Here is a 27772-nt window from a genome sequence, read left to right on the forward strand (position 1 = left end):
TACATTGTAATTTTCAATTTACCTGATAGTAGAATGGCTAACATTCGATGTCTGCGGATGCGTTGTCTTCTAGCCAAGATACGAAATGCAATCGTAATTAACTGTAGCGCACACAACTGTTTCATGATGACTGAAAACACAACCGTGCGATGAACGACGGTCAATTTAAAATGAATTAACTCTTCCCTCGCCCTGCAAGTGTCAACTCGTCAGACGTCATGAGAGGTCATCAGAAGTGCCCACTTCATTTGAGGGCGGAGGTCTTTTAAGTGTATGGAATACAACCAATGAGAGATATTTCGGGATGTATAAATTTGAAGCATCTGCTTGGCGTTTCCACAAACCATGTGCCCAGCAGTGGGAGGAGATGGATTTCGGCTTACATTCTGCACATTGTGTCATCGATGAAACATTTTCTCTCAATACAGTTGTCTGTTCCCCAACTAGAAGTGTGTTATGAACAGTGGACTAAATTGCGCAGACCATTTGCCAAAGTTGTAAAAAATCGTGTTGTTTAGGATTACTAAAGCGAATTTAGTCATTGCACACGCGCACTTCAGAATAGGCGTTGACTATCGGAATATGCAGATGATGCTAGCTCGTGCTTGGCTCTGCCGACCTCCTTGCTTGTGCTGCTCAATATGACTCATTTGTTCCCATTGACAGAAACTGTATCTACCTTGGTTTAGCTATTCAAATATTTGGTTAGACGTTTCCCAACGTCACGTGCCTTGTGTGAAAGTTGAACTGCACATTAGACATTCACTCACAACCCTTTTCTGATATTTATTTTTTCAAACATTCAGTTTGTTTTTCCATACTGGAGAATAGAAATGCACTATATAACGTTAAGAATCAAATTAAAACAAAATCGACAACAGATCTTGGGAAATGCCAGTGGAAAACAATACCAGTTATTTGTAAAAAATAATAAAGGGATGGATTTCAGCCGACATTCTGCACATTTCCTCATCGATGAAACATTTGATCTCAATAGTTTTGTTTCCAAAAATAGAGATCTATTATGAACAGAGTGGACAAAGTTTCGTTGACTTCAACATTTGCTAAAGTTGTAAACGATCGCGTTGTTTAAAGGTGCAAAGGCTAATTTAGTTATTGCACACGCTCACTTCAGAGTAGGCATTCCATAACGGAATATGCAGATGATGCTAGGCCAGTAGGATTTTACTACCTCCTTGCTTGTTCTGCCAACTATGGCTAATTTGTTCCCGTTGATAACGACAGACTGTGGTCTATCTTGGTTTAGCGATTAAAATCTTTGGTTAAACGTTTCCCAACGTTACATTGCTAGTGTGAAAGTTGAATGACTCATTACAAACACTCCCTCACAACCATTTTTCTGATATTTATTTATTCAAACATTCAGTTTGTTTTTACATACTAGAGAAAAGAAATGCACTATATAACGTTAAAAATAAAATTAAAACAAAATCGACAACAGAACTTGGAAAATGCCAGTGGGAAACTATCAGTTATTAGTAAAAAAAAAAAAAAAAAAAAAAAACGCCAGCAATGCACATTAAATGATCATAAGCTCTTATGGTGACGATGTTGCAATAGTGAATATGCACTGAAAGTTTAGTTAGCACATTCATGCAAAAATACAGTAATTATCAATACAAAAACATAGATACCTCCATTTTCAACATCGAGTGTCAACAACTATGACAATCATGCTACATCATTGTAGGTATTCACTGTACTTCCATTGGGGAGTTTTATAAAGTAACACAAATGCTTATGGCCACTAGAGCATGGAAGCATATGACCAGACACATACAACAGTATATACTCATTGGCAGACTGAAAACCTACCCCATCCCATCTAATTCCCACCCTAAACTATTGTCCCTCTAACCATCCAGCAGCTTGAGGATGCTGTCCCTCTCCTTCAGTGCTTTCCATGCCTGATCTTTCTCCTTCTTTGTTGGCATTCGTTTTTTCTGCCTAGCAGCCATGATGCGACGGAAGCCCTCCATGACCTCATTATCCGACACCCGGACCCTCTGCCGCAACTCCTGCTTCCGCATCTCCTCCTTTGCCAGGCTATGAGGAGGATGGGAAGTTTAGAGTAAAGGATGAATGCTGAGGCTTGTTATGAATAAAATCCTAATCCAGTAATAGTTTGTGATGTGTGTTCAGGTAAAAAATAAATGTAAAAAAGGTTAACATTCCCTTAATCTCCGCTCTACATATTGATGGTGGATGAAGTGGAACACAATGAGAACCAACTGGGCCTTCTATAAGTGCAACTCATTATCATCGACGTCAGAACATCCCTCCTTATAGGTCTTGAACTAAATCATCATACAATCCTTATTTCTGATGTATATTTTACATTTCTCCTGTGCTCTCACCGGAGTAGCTCCTGCTTGCGGGATCTGTTGTGGGCGCTCAGGGCTTTGAGTTCAGCCTGTCTCTTGTGGAGTTCAGCCAGCACCTCATCCTCTGAGTCTCCGCCTGCTCCGGGCCGTTCCTCAGAATCCAGAAGCCCCTGAGACATCAGCTCCTCCTTGATCCGCGCTTCTAGGGAGCGTGTGTGAGGAACACTAGGAAAGAGGGAAAGTCAGAGGAGAGAAATAACTAGTTAACTAATGAGTGAGTTGCAGAACTTCTGCAGAGTTGCAGTGATTTGAATACTTTAGTGTAATCTACAAAGCCTTTGTTCGGGGCTTGACATTCAGTTTCATTTGCCAGTGCCAACTGAAAGCTACTGGCCCGAATAATGTGCAAATAATTTAAACTGTATCTTTAATTTGCGGGCTGAGCAAGTGCCTAGAGCCTATAATGACCTACCCTCCATACACAAATACTTACATTTTATATAATTATTACTTGGCAATATCATATTTACATTGATTGTTTGGAGATAGAAAATTAAACATTTGTGCAATCTCAAAAAGAGTGTTATTGTTACCGATTTTGTTAGCGAGTTGTAGGGCCCTATAAAATCAGTTTTATATTTAGCTAAATATAGTTCACGATTTTGTTTTTCCAGGTTTACGAGTTTTACTCTTAAAAATAACTTTTTTGATAGAGTACAAATCCATAACGCTTAAACCACATCGAGATATATGTATCTATACACACACACACACACACACACACACAGTGGGGCAAACAATTATTTAGTCAGCCACCAATTGTGCAAGTTCTCCCACTTAAAAATATGAGAGAGGCTTGTAATTTTCATCATAGATACACTTAAACTATAACGGACAAAATGAGAAAAAGAATCCAGAAAATCACAGTGCAGGATTTTTAATGCATTTATTTGCAAATTATGGTGGAAAATAAGTATTTGTTCAATAACAAAAGTTTATCTCAATACTTTGTTATATATCCTTTGTTGGCAATGACAGAGGTCAAACGTTTTCTGTAAGGTTTCACACACTGTTGCTGGTATTTTGGCCCATTCCTCCATGCAGGTCTCCTTTAGAGCAGTGATGTTTTGGGGCTGTTGCTGGGCAACACGGACTTTCAACTCCCTCCAAAGATTTTCTATGGGGTTGAGATCTGGAGACTGGCTAGGCCACTCCAGGACCTTGAAATGCTTCTTACAAAGCCACTCCTTCGTTGCTCGGGCGGTGAGTTTGGGATCATTGTCATGCTGAAAGACCCAGCCACGTTTCATCTTCAATGCCCTTGCTGATGGAAGGAGGTTTTCACTCAAAATCTCACGATACATGGCCCCATTCATTCTTTCCTTTACACGGATCAGTCGTCCTGGTCCCTTTGCAGAAAAACTGCCCCAAAGCATGATGTTTCCACTCCCGTGCTTCACAGTAGGTATGGTGTTCTTTGGATGCAACTCAGCATTCTTTGTCCTCCAAACACGACGAGTTGAGTTTTTACCAAAAAGTTCTATCATCTGACCATATGACATTCTCCCAATCTTCTTCTGGATCATCCAAATGCTCTCTAGCAAACTTCAGACGGGCCTGGACATGTACTGGCTTAAGCAGGGGGACACGTCTGGCACTGCAGGATTTGAGTCCCTGGCAGCGTAGTGTGTTACCGATGGTAGGCTTTGTTACTTTGGTCCCAGCTCTCTGCAGGTCATTCACTAGGCCCCCCCGTATGGTTCTGGGATTTTTGCTCACCGTTCTTGTGATCATATTGGCCCCACGGGGTGAGATCTTGCGTGGAGCCCCAGATCGAGGGAGATTATCAGTGGTCTTGTATGTCTTCCATTTCCTAATAATTGCTCCCACAGTTGATTTCTTCAAACCAAGCTGCTTACCTATTGCAGATTCAGTCTTCCCAGCCTGGTGCAGGTCTACAATTTTGTTTCTGGTGTCCTTTGACAGCTCTTTGGTCTTGGCCATAGTAGAGTTTGGAGTGTGACTGTTTGAGGTTGTGGACAGGTGTCTTTTATACTGATAAATACAGGTAACAAATGGAGGACAGAGGGGCCTCTTAAAGAAGAAGTTACAGGTCTGTGAGAGCCAGAAATCTTGCTTGTTTGTAGGTGACCAAATACTTATTTTCCACCATAATTTGCAAATAAATTCATTACAAATCCTACAATGTGATTTTCTGGATTTTTTTCCTAATTTTGTCTGTCATAGTTGAAGTGTACCTATGATGAAAATTACAGGCCTCTCTCATCTTTTTAAGTGGAAGAACTTGCACAATTGGTGGCTGACTAAATACTTTTTTTGCCCCACTCTATCCACCCACCCACTCTGTCCACCCACCCACCCACTCTATCCACCCACCCACTCTATCCACACACACACTCTATCCACACACACACACTCTATCCACACACACACACACACACACACACACACACACACACACACAAAAGATTTCCCAAGCTTTAAACATCCCAAGGAGCACTGTGCAAGCGATAATATTGATGTTTAAAGCTTGGGAAATCTTTTTGTATCCAAATCCGGCTTTAAACTTCTTCACAACAGTATCTCGGACCTGCCTGGTGTGTTCCTTGTTCTTCATGATGCTCTCTGCGCTTTTAACGGACCTCTGAGACTATCACAGTGCAGGTGCATTTATACAGAGACTTGATTACACACAGGTGGATTGTATTTATCATCATTAGTCATTTAGGTCAACATTGGATCATTCAGAGATCCTCACTGAATAATTTTGCACGCCCAATTTTTCAGTTTTTGATTTGTTAAAAAAGTTTGAAATATCCAATTAAATGTCGTTCCACTTCACGAGTGTCCCACTTGTTGTTGATTCTTCACAAAAAAATACAGTTTTATATCTTTATGTTTGAAGCCTGAAATGTGGCAAAAGGTCGCAAAGTTCAAGGGGGCCGAAAACTTTCGCAAGGCACTGTATATATATATAATTGGAGGGTGTAGTTTACCTTTTTAAATCAATTGCTCACCTAGCTAGAGACCGTTGTGTTTGGCTAGCTGTGTTTTGTACTGTAGCCTACCTATCTGCAGTGGAGGCTACACATGATGTGATGGCAGGGTTTGCCAAACAAGTGCCCCCCCCCCAAATGGATACAAATCATCATATCACATAGACCTACTTTGCAGTCAACATTTAATTGGGCCTTTAAAAAAATATATTTTAAAGCCTTTAGAAATGTTTATTCAAACAGCACACAATGACTGAATTGCATATCGCAAAGATTTAACCTGACTTCGGATCAAACTATTTGAATACCGGGTTTGCATACCCATTGACGCCTTAGAATTTACTTGTAAATATCAGAAATTGAAACATCTTTCCTACCTACCCTACCGTTGTCGTTTCTGATTCAGAGGGGTTGGGATAAATGCGGAAGACACATTTCAGTTGAAGGCATTCAGGTATGCCTTCAGGTATCCCCCTTCATCTTGTGAGCTGCTGCACCGTGTGCAGTGTTTGATAAATAATCTACATAATGAACTAACATTTTCAGGATTTCATCTTTTTTTTCATCAATTATGTAGCCTAGATTGAAAATAGCATTATTACAATATTATTTTCACTGGCCCAAGCAGGCCAATGATGTGGATGGTTGACTGGCCCAGGGGGGGTTCCAAAACCTCGCCAGGCCAGCGGGTATCCTTGTATGTTGAGCCCTGCTTTGTTGCTATTCAGCATTTTCTTTCAGGGTATCTATAGAATGTATCCTACAAGGTTATGAGGGGGTGATGTTCCTTTATGGAGGATAGGCCTTTACCTAAAAGCTTTGCCCTGGTTGCGAGGTGAGGTCCCAGCCCCATCGTTCCCACCATCCTTCCCCAATATGTCAGGGACTGGAGAATCCTCCATGGGGGATATGATATTCTCCTGTACGAAAAAACAACAATATTAAAGAATTTAAATTCAACAGTTTAATTATAAACTATTCAAATCAACTAGTTATTTGCAGGGTTAAGTTTTCAAAAGTAATTTAGAATTGTATGTGTAGTCAACAATAAAGCCTAAGATACAGTTGAAGTCAGAAATATACATACTTAGGTCGGAGTCATTAAAACTAATTTTTCAACCAATCCACAAATCTGTCGTTAACAAACTATAATTTTGGCAAGTTGGTTCGGACATCTACTTTGTGCATGACACAAGTAATTTTTACAACAATTGTTTAGACAGATTATTTCACTGTATCACTTTTCCAGTGGGTCAAAAGTTTACATACACTAAGTTGACTGTGCCTTTAAAAAGCTTGGAAAATTCCAGAAAATGATGTCATGGCTTTAGAAGCTTCTGATAGGCTAATTGACATCATTTGAGTCAATTGAAGGTGTACCTGTGGATGTATTTCAAGGCTTACCTTCAAATTCAATGCCTCTTTGCTTGACATCATGGGAAAATCAAAAGAAATCAGCCAAGACATCAGAAAAAAAATTGTAGACCTCCACAAATCTGGTTCATCCTTGTGAGCAATTTTCAAATGCCTGAAGGTACCACGTTCATCTGTACAAACAATAGTACGCAAGTATAAACACCATGGGACCATGCAGCCGTCATACCGCACATGAAGGAGACGCGTTCTGTCTCCTAGAGATGAATGTGCCTTGGTGCGAAAAGTGCAAATCAATCCCAGAACAGCAAAGGACCTTGTGAAGATGCTGGAGGAAACAGGCACACAAGTATATATATATATCCACAGTAAAACGAGTCCTATATCGACATAACCTGAAAGGCCACTCAGCAAGGAAGAAGCCACTGCTCCAAAACTGCCATTAAAAAGCCAAACTACAGTTTGCAACTGCACATGGGGACAAAGATCGTACTTTTTGGAGATTTGTCCCCTGGTCTGATGTAACAAAAATATAACTTTTTGACCATAATGATCATTGTTATGTTTGGAGGAAAAAGGGAGAGGCTTGCAAGCCAAAGAACAACATCCCAACCCTGAAGCACGGGGGTGGCAGCATCATGTTGTGGGGGTGCTTTGTTGCATAAGGGACTGGTGCACTTCACAAAATAGATGGTATCGTGAGGTAGGAAAATTATATGGATATATTGAAGCAACATCAAGACATCAGTCAGGAAGTTAAAGCTTGGTCGCAAATGGGTCTGCCAAATGAACAATGACCCCAAGCATAGTTCCAAAGTTGTGGCAAAATGGCTTAAGGACAAAAAAGTCAAGGTATTGGAGTGGCCATCACAAAGCCCTGACCTCATTCCTATAGAAAATTTGTGGGCAGAACTGAAAAAGCGTGTACAAACCTGACTCAGTTCCACCAGCTCTGTCAGGAGGAATGGGCCAAAATTCACCTAATTTATTGTGGGAAGCTTGTGGAAGGCTACCCGAAACGTTTGATCCAAGTTAAACAATTTAAAGGCAATGCTACCAAATACTAATTGAGTGTATGTAAACTTCTGACCCACTGGGAATGTGATGAAAGAAATTAAAGCTGAAATAAATCATTCTCTACTATTATTCTGACATTTCACATTCTTAAAATAAAGTGGTGATCCTAACTGACCTAAGACAGGGAATGTTTACTAGGATTAAATGTCAGGAATTGTGAAAAACTGAGTTTAAATGTAGTTGGCTAAGGTGTATGTAAACTTCCGACTTCAACTGTATGTGACCTCAACAAGAGCCTGAAGGAGCCTCTGTGTGAGAGGACCGAAGGGACAGCCATCCTCTGGGGGGTCGTGCTGGGACTCTGACTTCTTTAGCAGGGCATCCACATCTGAGAGAATAAAAGCATCCTCATATCAGACAAATACGCATGATAATTTCTGTGCTGAATGTAGACAGACACAATACCCATTTATGAGTGCACTCACCTTTGGCGTCGAGCTCAGATAGTGGTCCCATGAGGCTTTTCTTCTTGTCGTTGGCTCGTGCTCCTTCCCTCTGTTCCTCCAGTAGATCCTCCTGAGCCCATCGCTGAGAGAAGTGTTTCCCCAATGCTGGAATCTTCACAATATAACCAATACAATGCTATTAATCTATGTTTTCTCCTTGGGGAAATCTTTAACAGAGGATGTGAGTAACATACCATTCTAAAGCACAACTTATCTGAAGTGTCACAGAATACCTACTATCAGATATGCTGGTAGTGCTTGAGACCTGATAAGTCAGCTACTAATGTAATGAGCATAATATGGGGCGGCAGGGTAGCCTAGTGGTTAGAGCGTTGGACTAGTAACCGGAAGGTTGCAAACCCTTGAGCTGACAAGGCATCTGTCGTTATGCCCCTGAACAGGCAGTTAACCCACTGTTCCTAGGCCGTCATTGAAAATAAGAATTTGTTCTTAACTGACTTGCCTTGTTAAATAAAGGTAAAGAATGACATAAAACACAAAAGATTTAGGACATTCAATATTGTACCTTGTAGTATTCAGCCTCATCATCCGGGGGCTTCAATAGTTCTTCCAGAACCCGGATTTCTTCATTTGTGATGTCAGCACAGTATGGCTCTACTGATGCCCAAAATCTGGAAAACATAATACACAGATGCATGTGGGACAATGAAAAACAAACACATATCCTATCTCAAACCAACTTGTGTCTGTCCACTGACCCTGCCCAGAGTGGGTGAAAATGCCTTTGGTGATGAAATTTCACTTGTTATAAAATACATTTTACCAAGACAAATATGATTATTGATGTTCTGAATCGTTCAGTGGTGTCTTTCTCTAACATATCATTAACCTTATATCCAAAAAGTCAGACATTGTAACCTAATATATCCAATAATAAGCACCAAGCTCTGTTGACATACAGTTGAAGTTGGAAGTTTACACACACTTTAGCCAAATGCATTTAATCTCAGTTTTTCCACAATTCCTGACATTTAATCCTAGTAAAAAGTCCCTGTCTTAGGTCAGTTAGGATCACCACTTTATTTTAAGAATGTGAAATGTCAGAATAATAGTAGAGTGATTTATTTCATATTTTATTTATTTCATTACATTCCCAGTGGGTCAGAAGTTTACATACACTCAATTAGTATTTCGTAGCATTGCCTTTAAATTGTTTAACTTGGGTCAAACATTTCGGGTAGCCTTCCACAAGCTTCCCACAATAAGTTGGGTGAATTTTGGCCCATTCCTCCTGACAGAGCTGGTGTAACGGTGTCAGGTTTGTAAGGCCTCTTTGCTCACCCAAGCTTTTTCAGTTCTGCCCACACATTTTCTATAGGGATGAGGTCAGGGCTTTGTGATGGCCACTCCAATACAGTGCCTTGCGAAAGTATTCGGCCCCCTTGAACTTTGCTACATTTTCCCACATTTCAGGCTTCAAACATAAAGATATAAAACTGTATTTTTTTGTGAAGAATCAACAACAAGTGGGACACAATCATGAAGTGGAATGACATTTATTGGATATTTCAAACTTTTTTAACAAATCAAAAACTGAAAAATTGGGCGTGCAAAATTATTCATCCCCCTTAAGTTAATACTTTGTAGCGCCACCTTTTGCTGTGATTACAGCTGTAAGTCGCTTGGGGTATGTCTCTATCAGTTTTGCACATCGAGAGACTGAAATTTTTTCCCATTCCTCCTTGCAAAACAGCTCGAGCTCAGTGAGGTCGGATGGAGCGCATTTGTGAACAGCAGTTTTCAGTTCTTTCCACAGATTCTCGATTGGATTCAGGTCTGGACTTTGACTTGGCCATTCTAACACCTGGATATGTTTATTTTTGAACCATTTCATTGTAGATTTTGCTTTATGTTTTGGATCATTGTCTTGTTGGAAGACAAATCTCCGTCCCAGTCTCAGGTCTTTTGCAGATTCCATCAGGTTTTCTTCCAGAATGGTCCTGTATTTGGCTCCATCCATCTTCCCATCAATTTTAACCATCTTCCCTGTCCCTGCTGAAGAAAAGCAGGCCCAAACCATGATGCTGCCACCACCATGTTTGACAGTGGGGATGGTGTGTTCAGGGTGATGGGCTGTGTTGCTTTTACGCCAATCATAATGTTTTGCAATGTTGCCAAAAAGTTCCATTTTGGTTTCATCTGACCAGAGCACCTTCTTCCACATGTTTGGTGTGTCTCCCAGGTGGCTTGTGGCAAACTTTAAACGACACTTTTTATGGATATCTTTAAGAAATGGCTTTCTTCTTGCCACTCTTCCATAAAGGCCAGATTTGTGCAATATACGACTGATTGTTGTCCTATGGACAGAGTCTCCCACCTCAGCTGTAGATCTCTGCAGTTCATCCAGAGTGATCATGGGCCTCTTGGCTGCATCTCTGATCAGTCTTCTCCTTGTATGAGCTGAAAGTTTAGAGGGACGGCCAGGTCTTGGTAGATTTGCAGTGGTCTGATTCTCCTTCCATTTCAATATTATCGCTTGCACAGTGCTCCTTGGGATGTTTAAAGCTTGGGAAATATTTTTGTATCCAAATCCGGCTTTAAACTTCTTCACAACAGTATCTCGGACCTGCCTGGTGTGTTCCTTGTTCTTCATGATGCTCTCTGCGCTTTTAACGGACCTCTGAGACTATCACAGTGCAGGTGTATTTATACGGAGACTTGATTACACACAGGTGGATTGTATTTATCATTAGTCATTTAGGTCAACATTGGATCATTCAGAGATCCTCACTGAACTTCTGGAGAGAGTTTGCTGCACTGAAAGTAAAGGGGCTGAATAATTTTGCACGCCCAATGTTTCAGTTTTTGATTTGTTAAAAAAGTTTGAAATATCCAATAAATGTCGTTCCACTTCATGATTGTGTCCCACTTGTTGTTGATTCTTCACAAAAAAATACAGTTTTATATCTTTATTTTTGAAGCCTGAAATGTGGCAAAAGGTCGCAAAGTTCAAGGGGGCCGAATACTTTCGCAAGGCACTGTACCTTGACTTTGTTGTCCTTAAGCCATTTTGCCACAACTTTGGAAGTATGCTTGGGGTCATTGTTCATTTGGAAGACCCATTTGCGACCAAGCTTTGACTTCCTGACTGATGTCTTGAGATGTTGCCTCAATATATCCACATAATTTTCCTACCTCATGATGACATCTATTTTGTAAAGTGCACCAGTCCCTTATGCAGCAAAGCACCCCCACAACATGATGCTGCCACCCCCGTGCTTCAGGGTTGGGATGGTGTTCTTTGGCTTGCAAGCCTCCCCCTTTTTCCTCCAAACATAACAATGGTCATTATGGCCAAACAGTTCTATTTTTGTTTCATCAGACCAGAGGAAATTTCTCCAAAAAGTACAATCTTTGTCCCCATGTGCAGTTGCAAACCATAGTCTGGCTTTTTTTAATGAAGGTTTTGGAGTAGTGGCTTCTTCCTTGCTGAGCGGCCTTTCAGGTTATGTCGATATAGGACTCATTTTTACTGAGGATATAGATACTTTTGTGCCTGTTTCTTCCAGCATCTTCACAAGGTCCTTTGCTGTTGTTCTGGGATTGATTTGCACTTTTCGCACCAAAGCACATTCATCTCTAGGAGACAGAACACGTCTCCTTCCTGAGCGGTATGACGGCTGCATGGTCCCATGGTGTTTGTACAGATGAACGTGGTACCCTCAGGCGTTTGAAAATTGCTCACAAGGATGAACCAGATTTGTGGAGGTCTACAATTTTTTTTCTGATGTCTTGGCTGATTTCTTTTGATTTTCCCATGATGTCAAGCAAAGAGGCATTGCATTTGAAGGTAAGCCTTTAAATACATCCACAGGTACACCTTCAATTGACTCAAATGAGGTCAATTAGCTTATCTGAAGCTTCTAAAGCCATGACATCATTTTCTGGAATTTTCCAAGCTGTTTAAAGGCACAGTCAACTTAGTGTTTGTAAACTTTTGACCCACTGGAATTGTGATACAGTGAATTATAAGTGAAATAATCTGTCTGTAAACAATTGTTGGAAAAATGACTTGTGTCATGCACAAAGGAGATGTCCAAACCGACTTGCCAAAACTATAGTTTTAACAGGAAATTTGGGGGTGGTTGAAAAACGAGTTTTAATGACTCCAACCTAAGTGTATGTAAACTTCAAACTTCCAACTGTAGCGGTGCAGGTTTCTTGAATATTTTACATTTTGTGGTCGTCATCTTCAAAGTTGTTTCCGTAGATCACAAAAAGAAGAATTAGCATGACCGGAGCTGAATTAAATGTAAAAGGCTTTGAAATAAAAAGCTTGGTATGCACTCAGTTAGGGCTGTGGCGGTCATAACATTTTCTCAGTTGGTGATTGTCATGCAAATAGCTGCAGGTCTAATGGTAATTGATCGTTAATATAAAATAAACATGTTTAGCATCTCCTGGCTTCCACGCATAACCTACAAGCCACTGATGCAGACCTTTGGAAAATTACATTTAATATAGCGTACACAATCACAATAAATCCATGATTTATTTTAGACAGGTTTAAACAAACATCATATGAAGAAAATGTAGCCTATTTTAGAAGAGCAGAATAGCATATTCTGAGTTGGCCTTATGTCAGGCCCTGATCTGGCCATGCCATATGGCTGTGGGCTACACTAAGATTTTCTTATAATTCAGTGGCATTTTTTTATAGTATGAAGAATACAATTGAACATTGATGAATACAATAGCAACATGCTATTCTGTGAGCGGTTAACAAAGAAACAGGTCCTCCAAAACTCAGCAAAACAAGAATCGTCCTCGCACTGTAAACTGCGTAAATTTTCAGCAGGGGGGGGGGGGGGGGTCAAAATCAAAAGTGACAGTCAGTATCTGGTGTGGCCACCAGCTGCATTAAGTACTGCAGTGCATCATGTCCTCATGGACTGCACCATATTGGCCAGTTCTTGCTGTGATATGTTACCCCATTCTTCCACCAAGGCACCTGCAAGTTCCCGGACATTTCTGGGAGGGAATGGCCCTAGCCCTCACCCTCCGATCCAACAGGTCCCAGAAGTGCTCAATGGGATTGAGATCCGGGCTCTTCACTGGCCATGGCAGAACACTGACATTCCTGTCTTGCAGGAAATCAGCCATACTGCTCATTCTGTGCGTGGTGGCATTGTCATGCTGGAGGGTCATGTCAGGATGAGCCTGCAGGAAGCGTACCACATGAGGGAGGAGGATGTCTTCCCTGTAACGCAGAGCCTACAATGACAACAAGCTCTGTCCGATGATGCTGTGACACACTGCCCCAGACCATGACGGACCCTCCAACTCCAAATCGATCCCTCTCAAGAGTACAGGCTCATTCCTTCGACGATAAACGCGAATCCGACTAGTCTTGTCTGGTCCAGAGAAGGTGGGTTTGTGCCCATAAGCGACATTGTTTCCAGTGATGTCTGGTGAAGACCTGCCTTACTACAACAGGCCCACAAGCCCCCAGTCCAGCCTCTCTCAGCCTATTGCAGACAGTCTGAGCATGTTTCTTTTTTTTTTTAATGTATTTTACCTTTATTTAACTAGACAAGTCAGTTAAGAACAAATTCTTGTTCAGGGGCAGAACAACATATTTTTACCTTGTCAGCTCGGGGATTTGAGCTCACTAGTCCAACGCTCTAACCACTAAGCTACCTGCCGCCCCGAGTCTGAGCACTGATGGAGGGATTATGCATTCCTGGTGTAACTCACACACAGTTGTTGTTGCCATCCTGTACCTATCCCGCAGGTGTGATGTTCGAATGTACTGATCCTGTGCAGGTGTTGTTACACGTGGTCTGCCACTGTGAGGACGATCAGCTGTCCTTCCCGTCTCCCTGTCTTAGGCGTCTCACAGTACGGACATTGCAATTTATTGCCCTGGCCACATCTGCAGTCCTCATGCCTCCTTGCAGCATGCCTAAGGCACGTTCACGCAGAAGAGCAGGGACCCTGGGCATCTTTCTTTTGGTGTTTTTCCAGAGTCAGCAGAAAGACCTCTTTAGTGTCCTAAGTTTTCATAACTGTGACCTTAATTACCTGTAAGCTGTTAGTGTCTTAACGACCTTTCCACAGGTGCATGTTCATTAATTGTTTATGGTTCATTGAACAAGCATGGGGAACCGTGTTAAACCCTTTATAATGAAGATCAGTTATTTGGATTTGTACAAATTATCTTTGAAAGTCAGGGTCCTGAAAAAGTGACATTTTTTTTCCTTCTGAGTTTACATGCTTAATTTAGAGTTATTTATGCAACCTTAGTTGTGAAAAAACAGGCTATATGTTTTGATTTTTAATACATTCTAAGGCTGCATGATGCAACTAATGATCGGAAAAAAGTTGCATGAAGGCATGAGCTCTGCTCTGTTTCTTGTGCAGGCTGCACACACTTAATCAGTTTCTAATTGACAATTTGACAAGCACTTGTTAATATTCTCACCCATCAGACTATTCTTAATTTAATCTGGTCTTTACATATAGCCTACTAATGTATGTGTGGAATATTGTTATTTATTTAGAATGGCCCACAAAAAAAGACATGTAATCTGTAGCCAGCACTCGAATAGCGAATGGAAGTCCCATGCATTACGTTTTTAATATGCAAGCATAGGCGGCGCGTCCATAAGTAAAATGTTGTGAATTGTTTTAAAATTGCATTGCTTACAGTCGGAAGGCAGGGAGCACAATTTGGGCAGATTATTGTTGAGTTGCGACTGTCTGTGAAAAGTAGAGGCCAAGCCAGGCATTTCACAATATTTAAAAATACAATCGTGGGGAAACATAGTTTGGAAAGAAAATGTTTATTGCTGTAAAGAGAAGACAATGAAAAGACTAATCTCTCTTTTAGTTAACAAAATTCTCAACTGAATTGCGAACAGTATAGCCTATCATATTGGCACCAGCAAAGAGCATCAGCAATATCCCCTGTGAGTGCGCACTGTGCATATTCACTATTTATCATTGTTGGGTCAGTTCTACATAAAACAATTCTCCAGTCATATAAAGTGTAGTAGAATTGCATGAAATGTGTTTATAAAACGGCCACATTTTTCCCATGCAAAGAAAGAAATGTATCTAATATAAAATATAGCCTAGGCCTACACACTCAGCTGCATTGAACAGGTTTTAAAAAAAAAAAATTAAACAGTGATTGAGTTAAATTAGAAGCCTAAATTATAACTATCCAATCTACTCATCACATTATGAAGAGTAAGCTATTTTAAGTCTGCAAATGCTATGATGCAAGGAAATACGTTTTATTCTAAAAAGGTGCATTTTTAATGGTGAAAATTTGCTACCCCAAACTTGACTCATATGTATGCCAGGAAAGCTACACTGGATATAAAGCAGATTAATGTGCTTCATTTTAAGAATTGAGCAATAAATATAGCAGCACGAGAAAGATAGGATCCTCTTAAATAGTGGCTAGTCAAAACTCTTTTCACATGCGACTGGACTTATAGGAACACATTTCACTAGGTTCTGTAGGCTATGTGCTCTCCAAACGTGTTCCAGGGGCCTTAGACCTACAGGTTACATTTTTAGTTATTTGGTCACTTTAGTTGTGATCAAAACATATAGGCCTATGGGTTAGGCTGCATGATGTGTGCGACTATGATTTGAATAAGTCGCAAACAAAAGGCACGTGCTGTTTCTTGCCTTAGGCTGCACACACTGCATCATTCACAAATACTACTGTCACCAAATCAGACTACACTCAATTTAATATTTTCTTTACATATACTTAATAATATATGCGTGAAATTAGTTTTGATTTAGAATGGACAATTATCATGCACCCGTCAGAACAGGGGCAGAGAAAAAAGTTGCACATAAATAATGAATGGAGGACGATTTTCCCTCTGTTCATTTTCATGTCAGTCAGGTAGGCTACTCCTGATGTAAAGTGAAGCAATGTGCTTAAAATTAGGAAAGTTGAGAAATAAATATAGTAGGCCTAGCCTATTGAAAGCTGATGGTATCCTCTTCTTTTTAATAGAGTCCATCAACACTGTTTTCTCACACAATTGCATAGCCTATAGAAATGTTGCACAACATGAGCTCTCATGAAGTGTTTGATTTTCAATGACATTTGCATTGATGTCAGAGTGATTAGTGGGACAATAGAGAGGTGAGTACCAGGCCATTAGCAACTGGCAGTTAGCAAGTTTGGAGAAGTACCGGTGTGACCTTGGTCTGGCGGTACTGCGCAGTGGTGGAAAAAATGACCCAATTGTCTTGAGTAAAAGTAAAGATGCCTTAATAGAAAACAACTCCAGTAAAAGTGAAAGCCACCCAGTAAAATACTACTTGAGTAAAAGTCTAAAAGGTATTTGATTTTAAATATACTTAAGTATCAAATGTAAAAGTACAAGTATAAATCATTCAAAATTCCTTATATTTAGCAAACCAGACAGCACAATTTTCTTGTTTTTATATTTATGGATAGCTAGGAGCACACTCATTTACAAATGAAGCATTTGTGTTTAGTGAGTCCACCAGATAAGAGGCAGTAGTATGAACAGGGATGTTCTCTTGAGTGTGTGAATTGGACCATTTTCCTGTCCTGCTAAGCATTCAAAATGTAACAAATACTTTTGGGTGTCAGGGAGTAAAATGGAGTAGAAAGTATAGAATTTTCTTTAAGAATGTAGTGAAGTAACAGTTGTGAAAAATATAAATAGTTTAGTACAGATACCCCAAAAAACTACTTAAGTAGTACTTTCAAGTATTTTTACACCACTGATACATCACTGTAACAGCCTTGCACTCGGTCCTCTGTTGACATTTCACTTGTTTTTGTGAGAAATTTGGGAAAAATATCAGTCATTTCGAATTAGTATGAAAAGCTTATACTAAAATATGAAATCGATATCCATTTTAAGAAAGATGACGAGTTCAACAGGAAAGTGAGCCTGTCAGGTAGCCAGTGGCCTTTATTCTTGCACAGAATCCAGCATATCTGACGCGATGCAACATTCCTGATTTCTGACCACTTTTTCCAGGCTCTATTGATTTAGTCACCCTAATTCTAGCCATCCTACAAGGGTAAACACTTAAATAACATTTGAACAGATTATGACAGAGACATGTGGTTTGGACCATTTGTTTTCTTAGAAGATTATCTACACAATTAACATATTATGTTACTCATTGGTCAAAAGATGCAGACACCCTACACTGTTTTAGTGAGATGTGATTGTTACTGACCTGTTGGGGGCATCGTTCTTAGGATTACGGGGAATGTCCTGTGGATCCTCACTTAACTCGTACTCCTGGACTTTGGGCTGTAGATTTTTGGATTTGGGTCGCCCAGGACCAGGCCCGTGACTACCCTTTCCATCGAGTTTCTGCTTCTTAGGTTTGTGACGTGATGAGGCTGAAAGGTCTGCATCCTTTCCCAGCTTCAGAAAGCGCTTGTCCCCTTTCTTATCCTGCCAGTCTGTGAGGATCTGAGAAAATAGGGACCAGTCACCAACAAAACTTCATTTTCAGAGGATGACGCAGTAAGATTTGTAACATCAGGGCAAGTATCAGACCACTTACAGTTTCAGAACCACTATGGCACCAAAATATATTTCCTGTCCAACATTACAGATGGAGGTGTAGCAACAGCAGTTCGAGCAAGGAGGCAGAATAAGATGATTTTTTATTTTTTCTACACATTTTCTCCGCCCGACTGCATGTGCTGCCATAGAAATAGAATGAATAGAACACGCTTTCCCATTCAAGTCAATGATAGCATAATGGATGGACTGGCGGCTATCGCGAGTGTACCCATAGGAGAAAAGCATGAAGTGTACCCATCAATATGTGCTGTGATTTGTTGATTCAACTCAATTCCATTGTGTGAGGTACATCAGTTAATATTTCATTTGAATGAACACTGTACATATTACATCACAATACCAGGCAGCAATTGCGAGTGTACCCATGAGTTTACAAGTCAAATTGCCAGGGATGGAGGTTGACAACCCATTTTATTCATTGTTTGCTACAACACCTTGCTTGTTTCTGCAAGGGGCAACAAAGCTCCATTATGTTAAGAGTCCATGTTATTGGCAGAGATTACAGCTATGAGTCTTTCTGGGTAAGTCTCTAAGAGCTTTGCATACCTGGATTTTACAATATTTGCACATTCTTTTTTTATTGTTAAAGTTCTGTCTAATTTGTTGTTGATCATTGCAAGACAGCCATTTTCAAATCTTCAAATCAAAGTTTGTCACGTGTGCCGAATACAACAGGTGTAAACCTTACAGTGAAATGCTTACTTACAGGCTCTAACCAATGGTGCCAAAAAAAAGGTATGTGTGTGTGTGTGTAGGTAAGTAAAGAAATAAAACAACAGTAGAAAGACATTTGAAAAGAGTAGCAAGGCTATATACAGACACCTGTTAGTCAGGCTTATAGAGGTAGGATGTACATGTAGGTATCGTTAAAGTGACTATGCATATATGATGAACAGAGAGTAGCAGAAGCATAAAAAGAGGGGTTGGCAGGTGGTGGGACACAATGCAGATAGCCCGGTTAGCCTATGTGCGGGAGCACTGGTTGGTCGGGCCAATTGAGGTAGTATGTACATTAATGTATAGTTAAAGTGAATATGCATATAAGATGAACAGAGAGTAGCAGCAGCGTAAAAGAGGGGTTGGGGGGGGGCACACAATGCAAATAGTCTGGGTAACCTTTTGGTTACATGTTCAGGAGTCTTATGGCTTGGGGGTAAAAACTGTTGAGAAGCCTTTTTGTCCTTGACTTGGCACTCCGGTACCGCTTGCCATGCGGTAGTAGAGAGAACAGTCTATGACTGGGGTGGCTGGGGTCTTTGACAATTTTTAGGGCCTTCATCTGACACCGCCTGGGGTAGAGGTCCTGGATGGCAGGCAGCTTTGTCCCAGTGATGTACTGGGCCGTACGCAGTACCCTCTGAAGTGCCTTGCGGTCAGAGGCCGAGCAATTGCCGTATCAGGCAGTGATGCAACCATCTCGATGTTGCAGCTGTAGAACCTTTTGAGGATCTCAGTACCCATGCCAAATCTTTTTAGTTTCCTGAGGGGGAATAGGCTTTGTCGTGCCCTCTTCACGACTGTCTTGGTGTGTTTGGACCAATCTAGTTTGTTGTTGATGTGGACACCAAGGAATTTGAAGCTCTCAACCTGCTCCACTACAGCCCCGTCGATGAGAATGGGGACGTGCTCGGTGCTCCTTTTCCTGTAGTCCACAATCATCTCCTTAGTCTTGGTTATATTGAGGGATAGGTTGTTATTCTGGCACCACCCGGTCAGGTCTCTGACCTCCTCCCTATAGGCTGTCTCATCGTTGTCGGTGTTGTGTCGTCAGCAAACTTAATGATGGTGTTGGAGTCGCGCCTGGCCATGCAGTCATGGGTGAACAGGGAGTACAGGAGGGGACTGAGCACGCACCCCTAGGGAGCTCCAGTGATGAAGATCAGCGTGGCTACGTGTTGCTACCTACCCTCACCACCTGGGGACGGCCTGTCAGGAAGTCCAGGATCCAGTTGCAGAGGGAGGTGTTTAGTCCCAGGATCCTTAGCTTAGTGATGAGCTTTGAGGGTACTATGGTGTTGAACGCTGAGCTGTAGTCAATGAACAGCATTCTCACATATATGTGTTCCTTTTGTCAGGGTGGGAAAGGGCAGTGTGGAGTGCAATAGAGATTGCGTCATCTGTGGATCTGTTTGGACGGTATGCAAATTGGAGTGGGTCTAGGTGTTTCTGGGATAATGGTGTTGATGTGAGCCATTACTAGCCTTTCAAAGCATTTCATGGCTACGGACGTGAGTGCCACGGGTCTGTAGTCATTTAGGCAGGTTGCCTTTGTGTGCTTGGGCACAGGGACTATGGTGGTCTGCTTGAAGCATGTTGGTATTGCCATTGATTTAAGCCGATATAAAGTCAAGACGGTAAATAGGCCACTCAGGAACAATGTACAAAACATTAGGAACACCTTCCTAATATCGATTTGCACCCCCTTTTGCCCTCAAAATAGCCTCAATTCGTTGGGGCATGGACTCAACAAGGTGTCAAAAGCGTTTCACAGGGATGCTGGCCTATGTTGACTCCAATGCTTCCCACAGATGTCAAGTTAGCTGGATGTCATTCGGGTGGTGAACCATTCTTGTAACACAGAAAACTTTTGAGCGTGAAAAACCCAGCAGCGTTGCAAATCCTGACACACTCAAAACGGTGCACCTACTGCCATACCCCGTTCAAAGGCACTTAAATCTTTTGTCTTGGCAATTCACAATCCATGCCTCAATTGTCTCACGGCTTAAAAATTATTCTTTACATCTGTCTCCTGCCCTTAATCTACACTGATTGAAATGGATTTAACAGATGACATCAATAAGGGATCATAGCTTTCACTTGGATTCACCTGGTCAGTCTGTCATGGAAAGAGCAGGTGTTCCTAATGTTTTGGACACTAAGTGTATTTGGCCTTGTGTTTTAGGTTATTGACCAGTTGAAAGGTGAATTTGCCTCCCAGTGTCTGTTAGAGGAAAACCTGGTTCAGTCTGCTTTCTACGATTTTGCCTGTGCTTACTTACACTATCTATACAAAAGTATGTGGACACCACTTCAAATTAGTGGACTTGGCAGGTTCAGCAACACCTGTTGTATAAAATAAGGCACACAGCAATGTAATCTCCATAGACAAAAAACGAAATCGACAGTAGAACGGCCTTACTGAAGAGCTAAATTACTTTCAACGTGGCACTGTCATAGGATGCCACCTTTCCAACAAGTCAGTTCATCAAATTTCTGCCCTGCTAGAGCTGCCCCGGTCAACTGTAAGTGCTGTTATTATGAAGTGGAAACGTCTAGGAGCAACGACTTAGCCACAAACTGTTAGGCCACACAATCTCACAGAACGGGACCACCAAGGGCTGTAGCACGTAAAAATCGTCTGTCCTTGGATGTAACACTCACTAACGAGTTCCAAACTGCCTCTGGAAACGTCAGCACAATAACGGTTTGTCGAGAGCCTCATGAAATGAGTTTCAATTGCAGAGCACCTGTACACTTGCCTAAGTACACCGTGCGCAATACCGAGCGTCAGTTGGAGTGGTGTAAAGCTCGTAACCATTGGAGAGGTGGAAACGTGTTCTCTGGAGTGATGAATCACGCTTCACCATCTGGTAGTCCGGGGGACGAATCTGGGTTTGGCGGATGCCAGGAGAACGCCACCTGCGCGAATTCAGTGTCAACTGTAAAGTATGGTGGATGAGGAATAATGGTCTGAGGCTGTTTTTCATGGTTCGGCCCCTTAATTCCAGTGAAGAGATATCTTAATGCTACAGCATAATTCTGTGCTTCCAACTTTGTGGAAACAGTTTGGGGAAGGCCCTTTCCTGTTTTAGCATGACAATGCTCCAGTGCACAAAGCGAGGTCCATACAAAAATGGGTTGTCGAGATCGGTGTGGAATAACTTGACTGGCCTGCAGAGTCCTGACCTCAACCCCATCAAACACATTTGGACTCAATTGGAATGCTGACTGCGAGCCAGGCCTAATCGCCCAACATCAGTGCCCGACCTCACGAATGCTCGTGGCTGAATGGAAGCAAGTCCCCGCAGCAATGTTCCAACTTCTAGTGGAAAGCCTTCCCAGAAGAATGGAGGCTGTTATAGAAACAAAGGGCGGACCAACTCCATATTAATGCCCATAATTTTGGAATGAAATGTTCAACGAGCAGCTGTCCACATACTTTTGGTCATGTAGTGTATTTGGTCTATGCGTAATGTTTAATACACTCAGTGTGAGTCCCAGGTGGAAGGCAAACTGAGAATCGTGATGGATATGGAGAATTTCCCCAATACGATTATAATAATTGTAATTATTATTGATCGGAAAAAAGTAAATTGTCAGCTGCCATCTCTTTCACTCCAACAGTGTGAAGCACTGTGCGTTCTAAACAACTATTGGCTAGTTCTTGTCTGTAAGGAAATGGGCGGGGTATCAGTTGAGCATGCTGCAACGATTGGATTAGAACAAGCCACTCTCCCTCTGCTCTCATTTCCCCAGACAGACACACACACACACACACAGATTGGTTAGTGTGAACCATGCCTCGATCCCAACAACTTTCACAGCACCTTAGAGGATGCATTATTTTTTTTAATTTCACCTTTATTTAACCAGGTCGGCTAGTTGAGAACAAGTTCTCATTTACAACTGTGACCTGGCCAAGATAAAGCAAAGCAGTGCGACACAAACAAAAACACAGAGTTGTTGTCACCGTAGTGGCAAAGTAATTACAATTTAGCATTTAAACACTGGAATGGTAGATGTACAGAAGATGAATGTGCAAGTAGAGATACTATGGTGCAAAGGAGCAAAAAAATAACAATATGGGGATGAGGTAGTTGGATGGGCTATTCACAGATGGGCTATGTACAGGTGCAATGATCTGTGAGCTGCTCTGACAGCTGATGCTTAAAGTTAGTGATGGAGATATGAGTCTTCAGCTTCAGTGATTTTTGCAATTAGTTCCAGTCATTGGCAGCAGAGAACTGGAAGGAAAGGCGGTCAAAGGAGGAATTGGCTTTGGGGGTGAACAGTTAAATATACCTGCTGGAGCACATGCTACGGGTGGGTGCTGCTATGGTGACCAGTGAGCTGAGATAAGGCGGGGCTTTACCTAGCAGACTTATAGATGACCTGGAGCCAGTGGTTTGGTGAAGAATATGAAGCGAGGGCCAGCCAACGAGAGCATACAGGTCGCAGTTGTGGGTAGTATATGACCTCGTCTGGAGGTTAGTTAACACAGTGTCCAAAGAAGGGCCAGAAGTATATAGAATGGTGTCTACTGCGTAGATGTTGATCAGAGAATCACCAGCAGCAAGAGCGACATCATTGATGTATACAGAGAAAAGAGCCGGCCCGAGAATTGAACCCTGTGGCACTCCCATAGAGACTGCCAGAGGTCCCGGACAACAGGCCCTAAAATTTGACACACTGAACTGTGTCTGAGAAGTAGTTTGTGAACCAGGCGAGGCCTTCATTGGAGAAACCAAGGCTGTTGAGTCTGCCGATAAGAATGTGGTGAAAACACTGAACCGCAATGGTGTTCATGGAAGGACACCACGAAGGAAGCCACTGCTGTCTAAAAAAAAAACATTGCGGCACGTCTCAAGTTTGCCCAAGATCACCTGGATGTTCCACAAAACGTCTGGGAAAATGTGCCGTGAACAGATGAGACAAAAGTTTAACTTTTTGGGGAAAATGCATTACGCTATGTGTGGAGGAAAAATGGCACTGCACACCAACGCCTTACCCCAACTGTGAAGCATGGTGAAGGGAGCATCATGGTTTGGGGCTGTTTTGCTGCCACAGGGCCTGGACGCCTTGCAATCATTGAGGGAACAATGAATTCAAACGTGGATAAATACATTTTACAGGAGAATGTCAGGGCAGCAGTTCATGACCTCAAGCTTAAGAGAGGTTGTGTGATACAAGACAATGACCCAAAGCGCACAAGTAAATCAACCAAAGAATGGCTGAAAAGGAAGAAGATTTGTGTTTTGGAATGGCAGTCAGAGTCCTGACCTTAACCCAATTGAGATGCTGTGGCATGACCTGAAGAGGGCTATGCAATCAAGACAACCCAGAAATATTGATGAACTGAAACAGATTTGTAGGGAGGAATGGTTCAAAATTCCTCCTCAACGTTGTGGAAGTCTTATAAGCAGCTACAGGAAACGTTTGGTGGAGGTTGTTGCTGCTAAAGGAGGATCTACAAGTTACTAAATTCAAGGGTTCACTTACTTTTTCCAGCCTGCAAAGTGGATATTTACTCAATGTCTTCAATAATAATTTGAAGAGTACAACTGTTTGTGTGTGAATTAGTTTAGTCAGATTGTGTTTGTCTATTATTGTGACTTACATGAAGATCAGACCACATTTTATGAGTAATCAATGCAGAAATCCATGTAATTCCATAGGGCACAAAAAATGTTCTTGCAGCTGTAAGTGTTGGGAGAGAATAGTTTTGCTCCTCTCTAAAGTAAAACAATATACGGGGCAAGCGAACTAGCCTACCTTCATCTAAATCTGTGTCTGGAATATATGCAGGCAGTAGTAGCCAGCCATGTATTAGGCTATTTATTATTCGTTGATAATTGAATAGGACTAAGTAAGTAAATCATGTGCATTTTCATCTGTCAGGGTCATTTACCTTTTAACAATGTGCGTGAATGAGTGAAGGTACATAACGATGCGCTCTGAGTGATAGCGCACTTGATGTACAGGCTTTACCAACATTTAATGCGCACTTCCGGGTTTTCAGATTACGAATATCGAGTGTGATAAAACAACAGGTACGATTACAATGAGATCGTCACACCCCTAACTGAGTAGGCCTATGCCATCTTCATTTTCCCAGTTTATCAAGAGATTTACCATTCAAATAAAAAGTATTACCATTATGTTGTTATGTAGTTAGATTGTTTTTACCAAAGTCAAATTTGTTTGATTTTAAAATTGATGCATTATCATACGTCCCTGGGAAATTGTAATCAAAATTGTCAAATGTAATGATATTGAATATGGGCCATCAGCCTCCTTGACCAGTTGTTCTCTAATATTGACCTGTGGTATAGTATTAGTTAACGTGTGTAAAAGTGTAGTGCATTAGGGAAGTACCAAAACACCTTGATATAGGGGAGGTGCATGCATGCTGATGAGGAAATGTGGCTAGGATGGAAGAAAATACTTTCATAAAACTTGAAAAGGTCAAATACACTGCTCAAAAAAATAAAGGGAACACTTAAACAACACAATGTAACTCCAAGTCAATCACACTTCTGTGAAATCAAACTGTCCACTTAGGAAGCAACACCAATTGACAATAAATTTCACATGCTGTGCAAATGGAATAGACAACAGGTGGAAATTATAGGCAATTAGCAAGACACCCCCAATAAAGGAGTGGTTCTACAGATGGTGACCACAGACCACTTCTCAGTTCCTATGCTTCCTGGCTGATGTTTTGGTCACTTTTCAATGCTGGCGGTGCTTTCACTCTAGTGGTAGCATGAGACTGAGTCTACAACCCACACCAGTGGCTCAGGTAGTGCAGCTCATCCAGGATGGCACATCAATGCGAGCTGTGGCAAGAAGGTTTGCTGTGTCTGTCAGCGTAGTGTCCAGAGCATGGAGGCGCCACCAGGAGACAGGCCAGTACATCAGGAGACGTGGAGGAGGCCGTAGGAGGGCAACAACCCAGCAGCAGGACCGCCACCTCCGACTTTGTGCAAGGAGAAGCAGGAGGAGCACTGCCAGAGCCCTGCAAAATGACCTCCAGCAGGCCACAAATGTGCATGTGTCTGCTCAAACGGTCAGAAACAGACTCCATGAGGGTGGTATGAGGGCCCGACGTCCACAGGTGGGGGTTGTGCTTACAGCCCAACACTGTGCAGGACGTTTGGCATTTGCCAGAGAAAACCAAGATTGGCAAATTCGCCACGGCGCCCTGTGCTCTTCACGGATGAAAGCAGGTTCACACTGAGCACATGTGACAGATGTGACAGAGTCTGTAGATGCCGTGGAGAACGTTCTACTGCCTGCAACATCCTCCAGCATGACCAGTTTGGCGGTGGGTCAGTGGGGTGGCATTTCTTTGGGGAGCCGCACAGCCCTCCATGTGCTCGTCAGAGGTAGCCTGACTGCCATTAGGTACCGAGATGAGATCCTCAGACCCCTTGTGAGACCCTATGCTGGTGCGGTTGGCCCTGGGTTCCTCCTAATGCAAGACAATGCTAGACCTCATGTGGCTGGAGTGTGTCAGCAGTTCCTGCATGAGTAAGGCATTGATGCTATGGACTGGTCCACCCGTTCCCCAGACCTGAATCCAATTGAGCACATCTGGGACATCATGTCTCGCTCCATCCACCAACGCCACGTTGCACCAGACTGTCCAGGAGTTGGCGGATGCTTTAGTCGAGGTCTGGGAGGAGATCCCTCAGGAGACCATCCGCCACCTCATCAGGAGCATGCCCAGGCGTTGTAGGAAGGTCATACAGGCATGTGGAGGCCACACACACTACTGAGCCTCATTTTGACTTGTTTTAAGGACATTACATCAAAGTTGAATCAGCCTGTAGTGTGGTTTTCCACTTTAATTTTGAGTGTGACTCCAAATCCAGACCTCCATGGGTTGATAAATTTGATTTCCATTGATCATTTTTGTGTGATTTTGTTGTCAGCACATTCAACTATGTAAAGAAAAAAGTATTTAATAAGAATATTTCATTCATTCAGATCTAGGATGTGTTATTTTAGTGTTCCCTTTATTTTTTTGAGCAGTGTATAAACCATGGGGGAAAAAAACACAGTACACTCCTGTGTCCAATAAAAACAATTAAAAACACAACCCTCCCCCTTCACCCCAGTAAATTTTGAACTGTCCCTTATGACTGACTATTGGTTACATAACCATGGTTATACAGTAATTGTGCCAGCCCTATAGGTGACTGAATCATTGGGCAGTCCAATGACACAAAAGCTACTAAATTAGTCAGTGACATTAAATATGTGCCCATTGACTCCTGTCTTACCTGTCTCTGTTCCTCCAGAGCTCTGAGACGACGGCTGGCAGAGGACAGGAGAGTCTCCAGCTCCAGCTGCAGTGTGTCCAGCTCTTCAATACCGATGCCATCGTCCTCTGAGCGCCCGAGCACTGCAGTGTAGCGGGGGCACACCTTCACATGCTCTACTGGCTTAAAGTCATAGTACTTTAGAGGCGGGCAGTCCTTCAACTCACTCATCTTGATGGTTTAGAGTGGGCTATGTCTGTGTGGAGAGGCAGAGATAAAGTGCACCTTTGATCATACAAAAATGTACACTCATACATACATCTGTCCAAAAAAAATAAACGCTCCTCACATGAATCACTGAACTCCATTAGCCTACTACTACTACTACTACTAACTTCAAGACCGGGGAACAACGTTGGTGATTGCCATTGAAGATATCGTGAACATTAGCGCGTTAGCTAGCTTAGCTAATCAGCTAACGTTAGCTAGCTTTAGCACAGTACCAGTACCTGCGCTCAACGACCGGTGTTGCTTCCGAAACAAAAGTGACCATTCATAATATCAATCAGGACCCCAAATACGGTTTATAAATCGACAAAATAGTGGTTTGATTGCAAATACACCATGTAAATGGACCAAATTTTGAATATTTACGCACCAATATTTACCTCTGTACTGGCATCCATTATTGATTGAACCATCTGTGGAAGAGGGGGGATAAGAATATTCAGTAAGAGGGTATTGTACGTTAACGTACTAGCTATTATTGAGGCAGAAAAAAATGAACAGTAATTCTCTGAGTGTTGAATGATTCTCAATTGTTAATACTTTTTTTGAGCAATTCCCATCTGACGAATACAGAACGTCAGTGACCCTCTAAATTGTAGAATGGCATCTCCGACAAATACAAAATTGTATTTGGGGATGTGGATTTATGGTAACGGGAATCAA

General features: G+C 41.9%; 1 protein-coding gene across 6 annotated transcripts; it reads right to left on the bottom strand.

Annotated features, from left to right (window-relative positions):
* Window positions 1–1346: 1346 nt before the first annotated feature.
* LOC110494518 (transcriptional adapter 3) lies at window positions 1347–27772 on the bottom strand. Of its 6 annotated transcripts, none has more exons than XM_021569650.2 (11): window positions 27650–27772; window positions 27490–27522; window positions 26843–27077; window positions 17476–17717; window positions 12455–12484; window positions 8786–8891; window positions 8239–8371; window positions 8038–8141; window positions 6173–6282; window positions 2379–2570; window positions 1347–2067 (listed from the first exon to the last, which is right to left on the bottom strand). In XM_021569650.2, exons 3-11 carry the CDS (start codon window positions 27050–27052, stop codon window positions 1875–1877), a joined length of 1320 nt encoding a protein of 439 aa, XP_021425325.1. In that variant the 5' UTR covers window positions 27053–27077; window positions 27490–27522; window positions 27650–27772; the 3' UTR covers window positions 1347–1874. The 6 variants fall into 6 exon arrangements, with proteins under 6 accessions (XP_021425325.1, XP_021425326.1, XP_021425324.1 ...); XM_021569651.2 differs by having other exon boundaries at window positions 27480–27522; window positions 27650–27709; XM_021569649.2 differs by having other exon boundaries at window positions 27490–27687.

Source organism: Oncorhynchus mykiss, chromosome 17 (genome assembly GCF_013265735.2).
Source record: "Oncorhynchus mykiss isolate Arlee chromosome 17, USDA_OmykA_1.1, whole genome shotgun sequence".
Taxonomy (NCBI): Eukaryota; Metazoa; Chordata; class Actinopteri; order Salmoniformes; family Salmonidae; genus Oncorhynchus; species Oncorhynchus mykiss.

Excerpts from the sequence above, each read along its gene's own strand:
- LOC110494518 (XM_021569650.2), bottom strand. The coding sequence starts at position 27,052 with ATGAGTGAGTTGAAGGACTGCCCGCCTCTAAAGTACTATGACTTTAAG. Across the intron at positions 8,892-12,454 it reads GAAGATGACGACCACAAAAT|ATTTTGGGCATCAGTAGAGC; the intron begins GTAAAATATTCA and ends TATGTTTTCCAG. Across the intron at positions 2,571-6,172 it reads AACCAGGGCAAAGCTTTTAG|TGTTCCTCACACACGCTCCC; the intron begins GTAAAGGCCTAT and ends CCTCTTTCCTAG.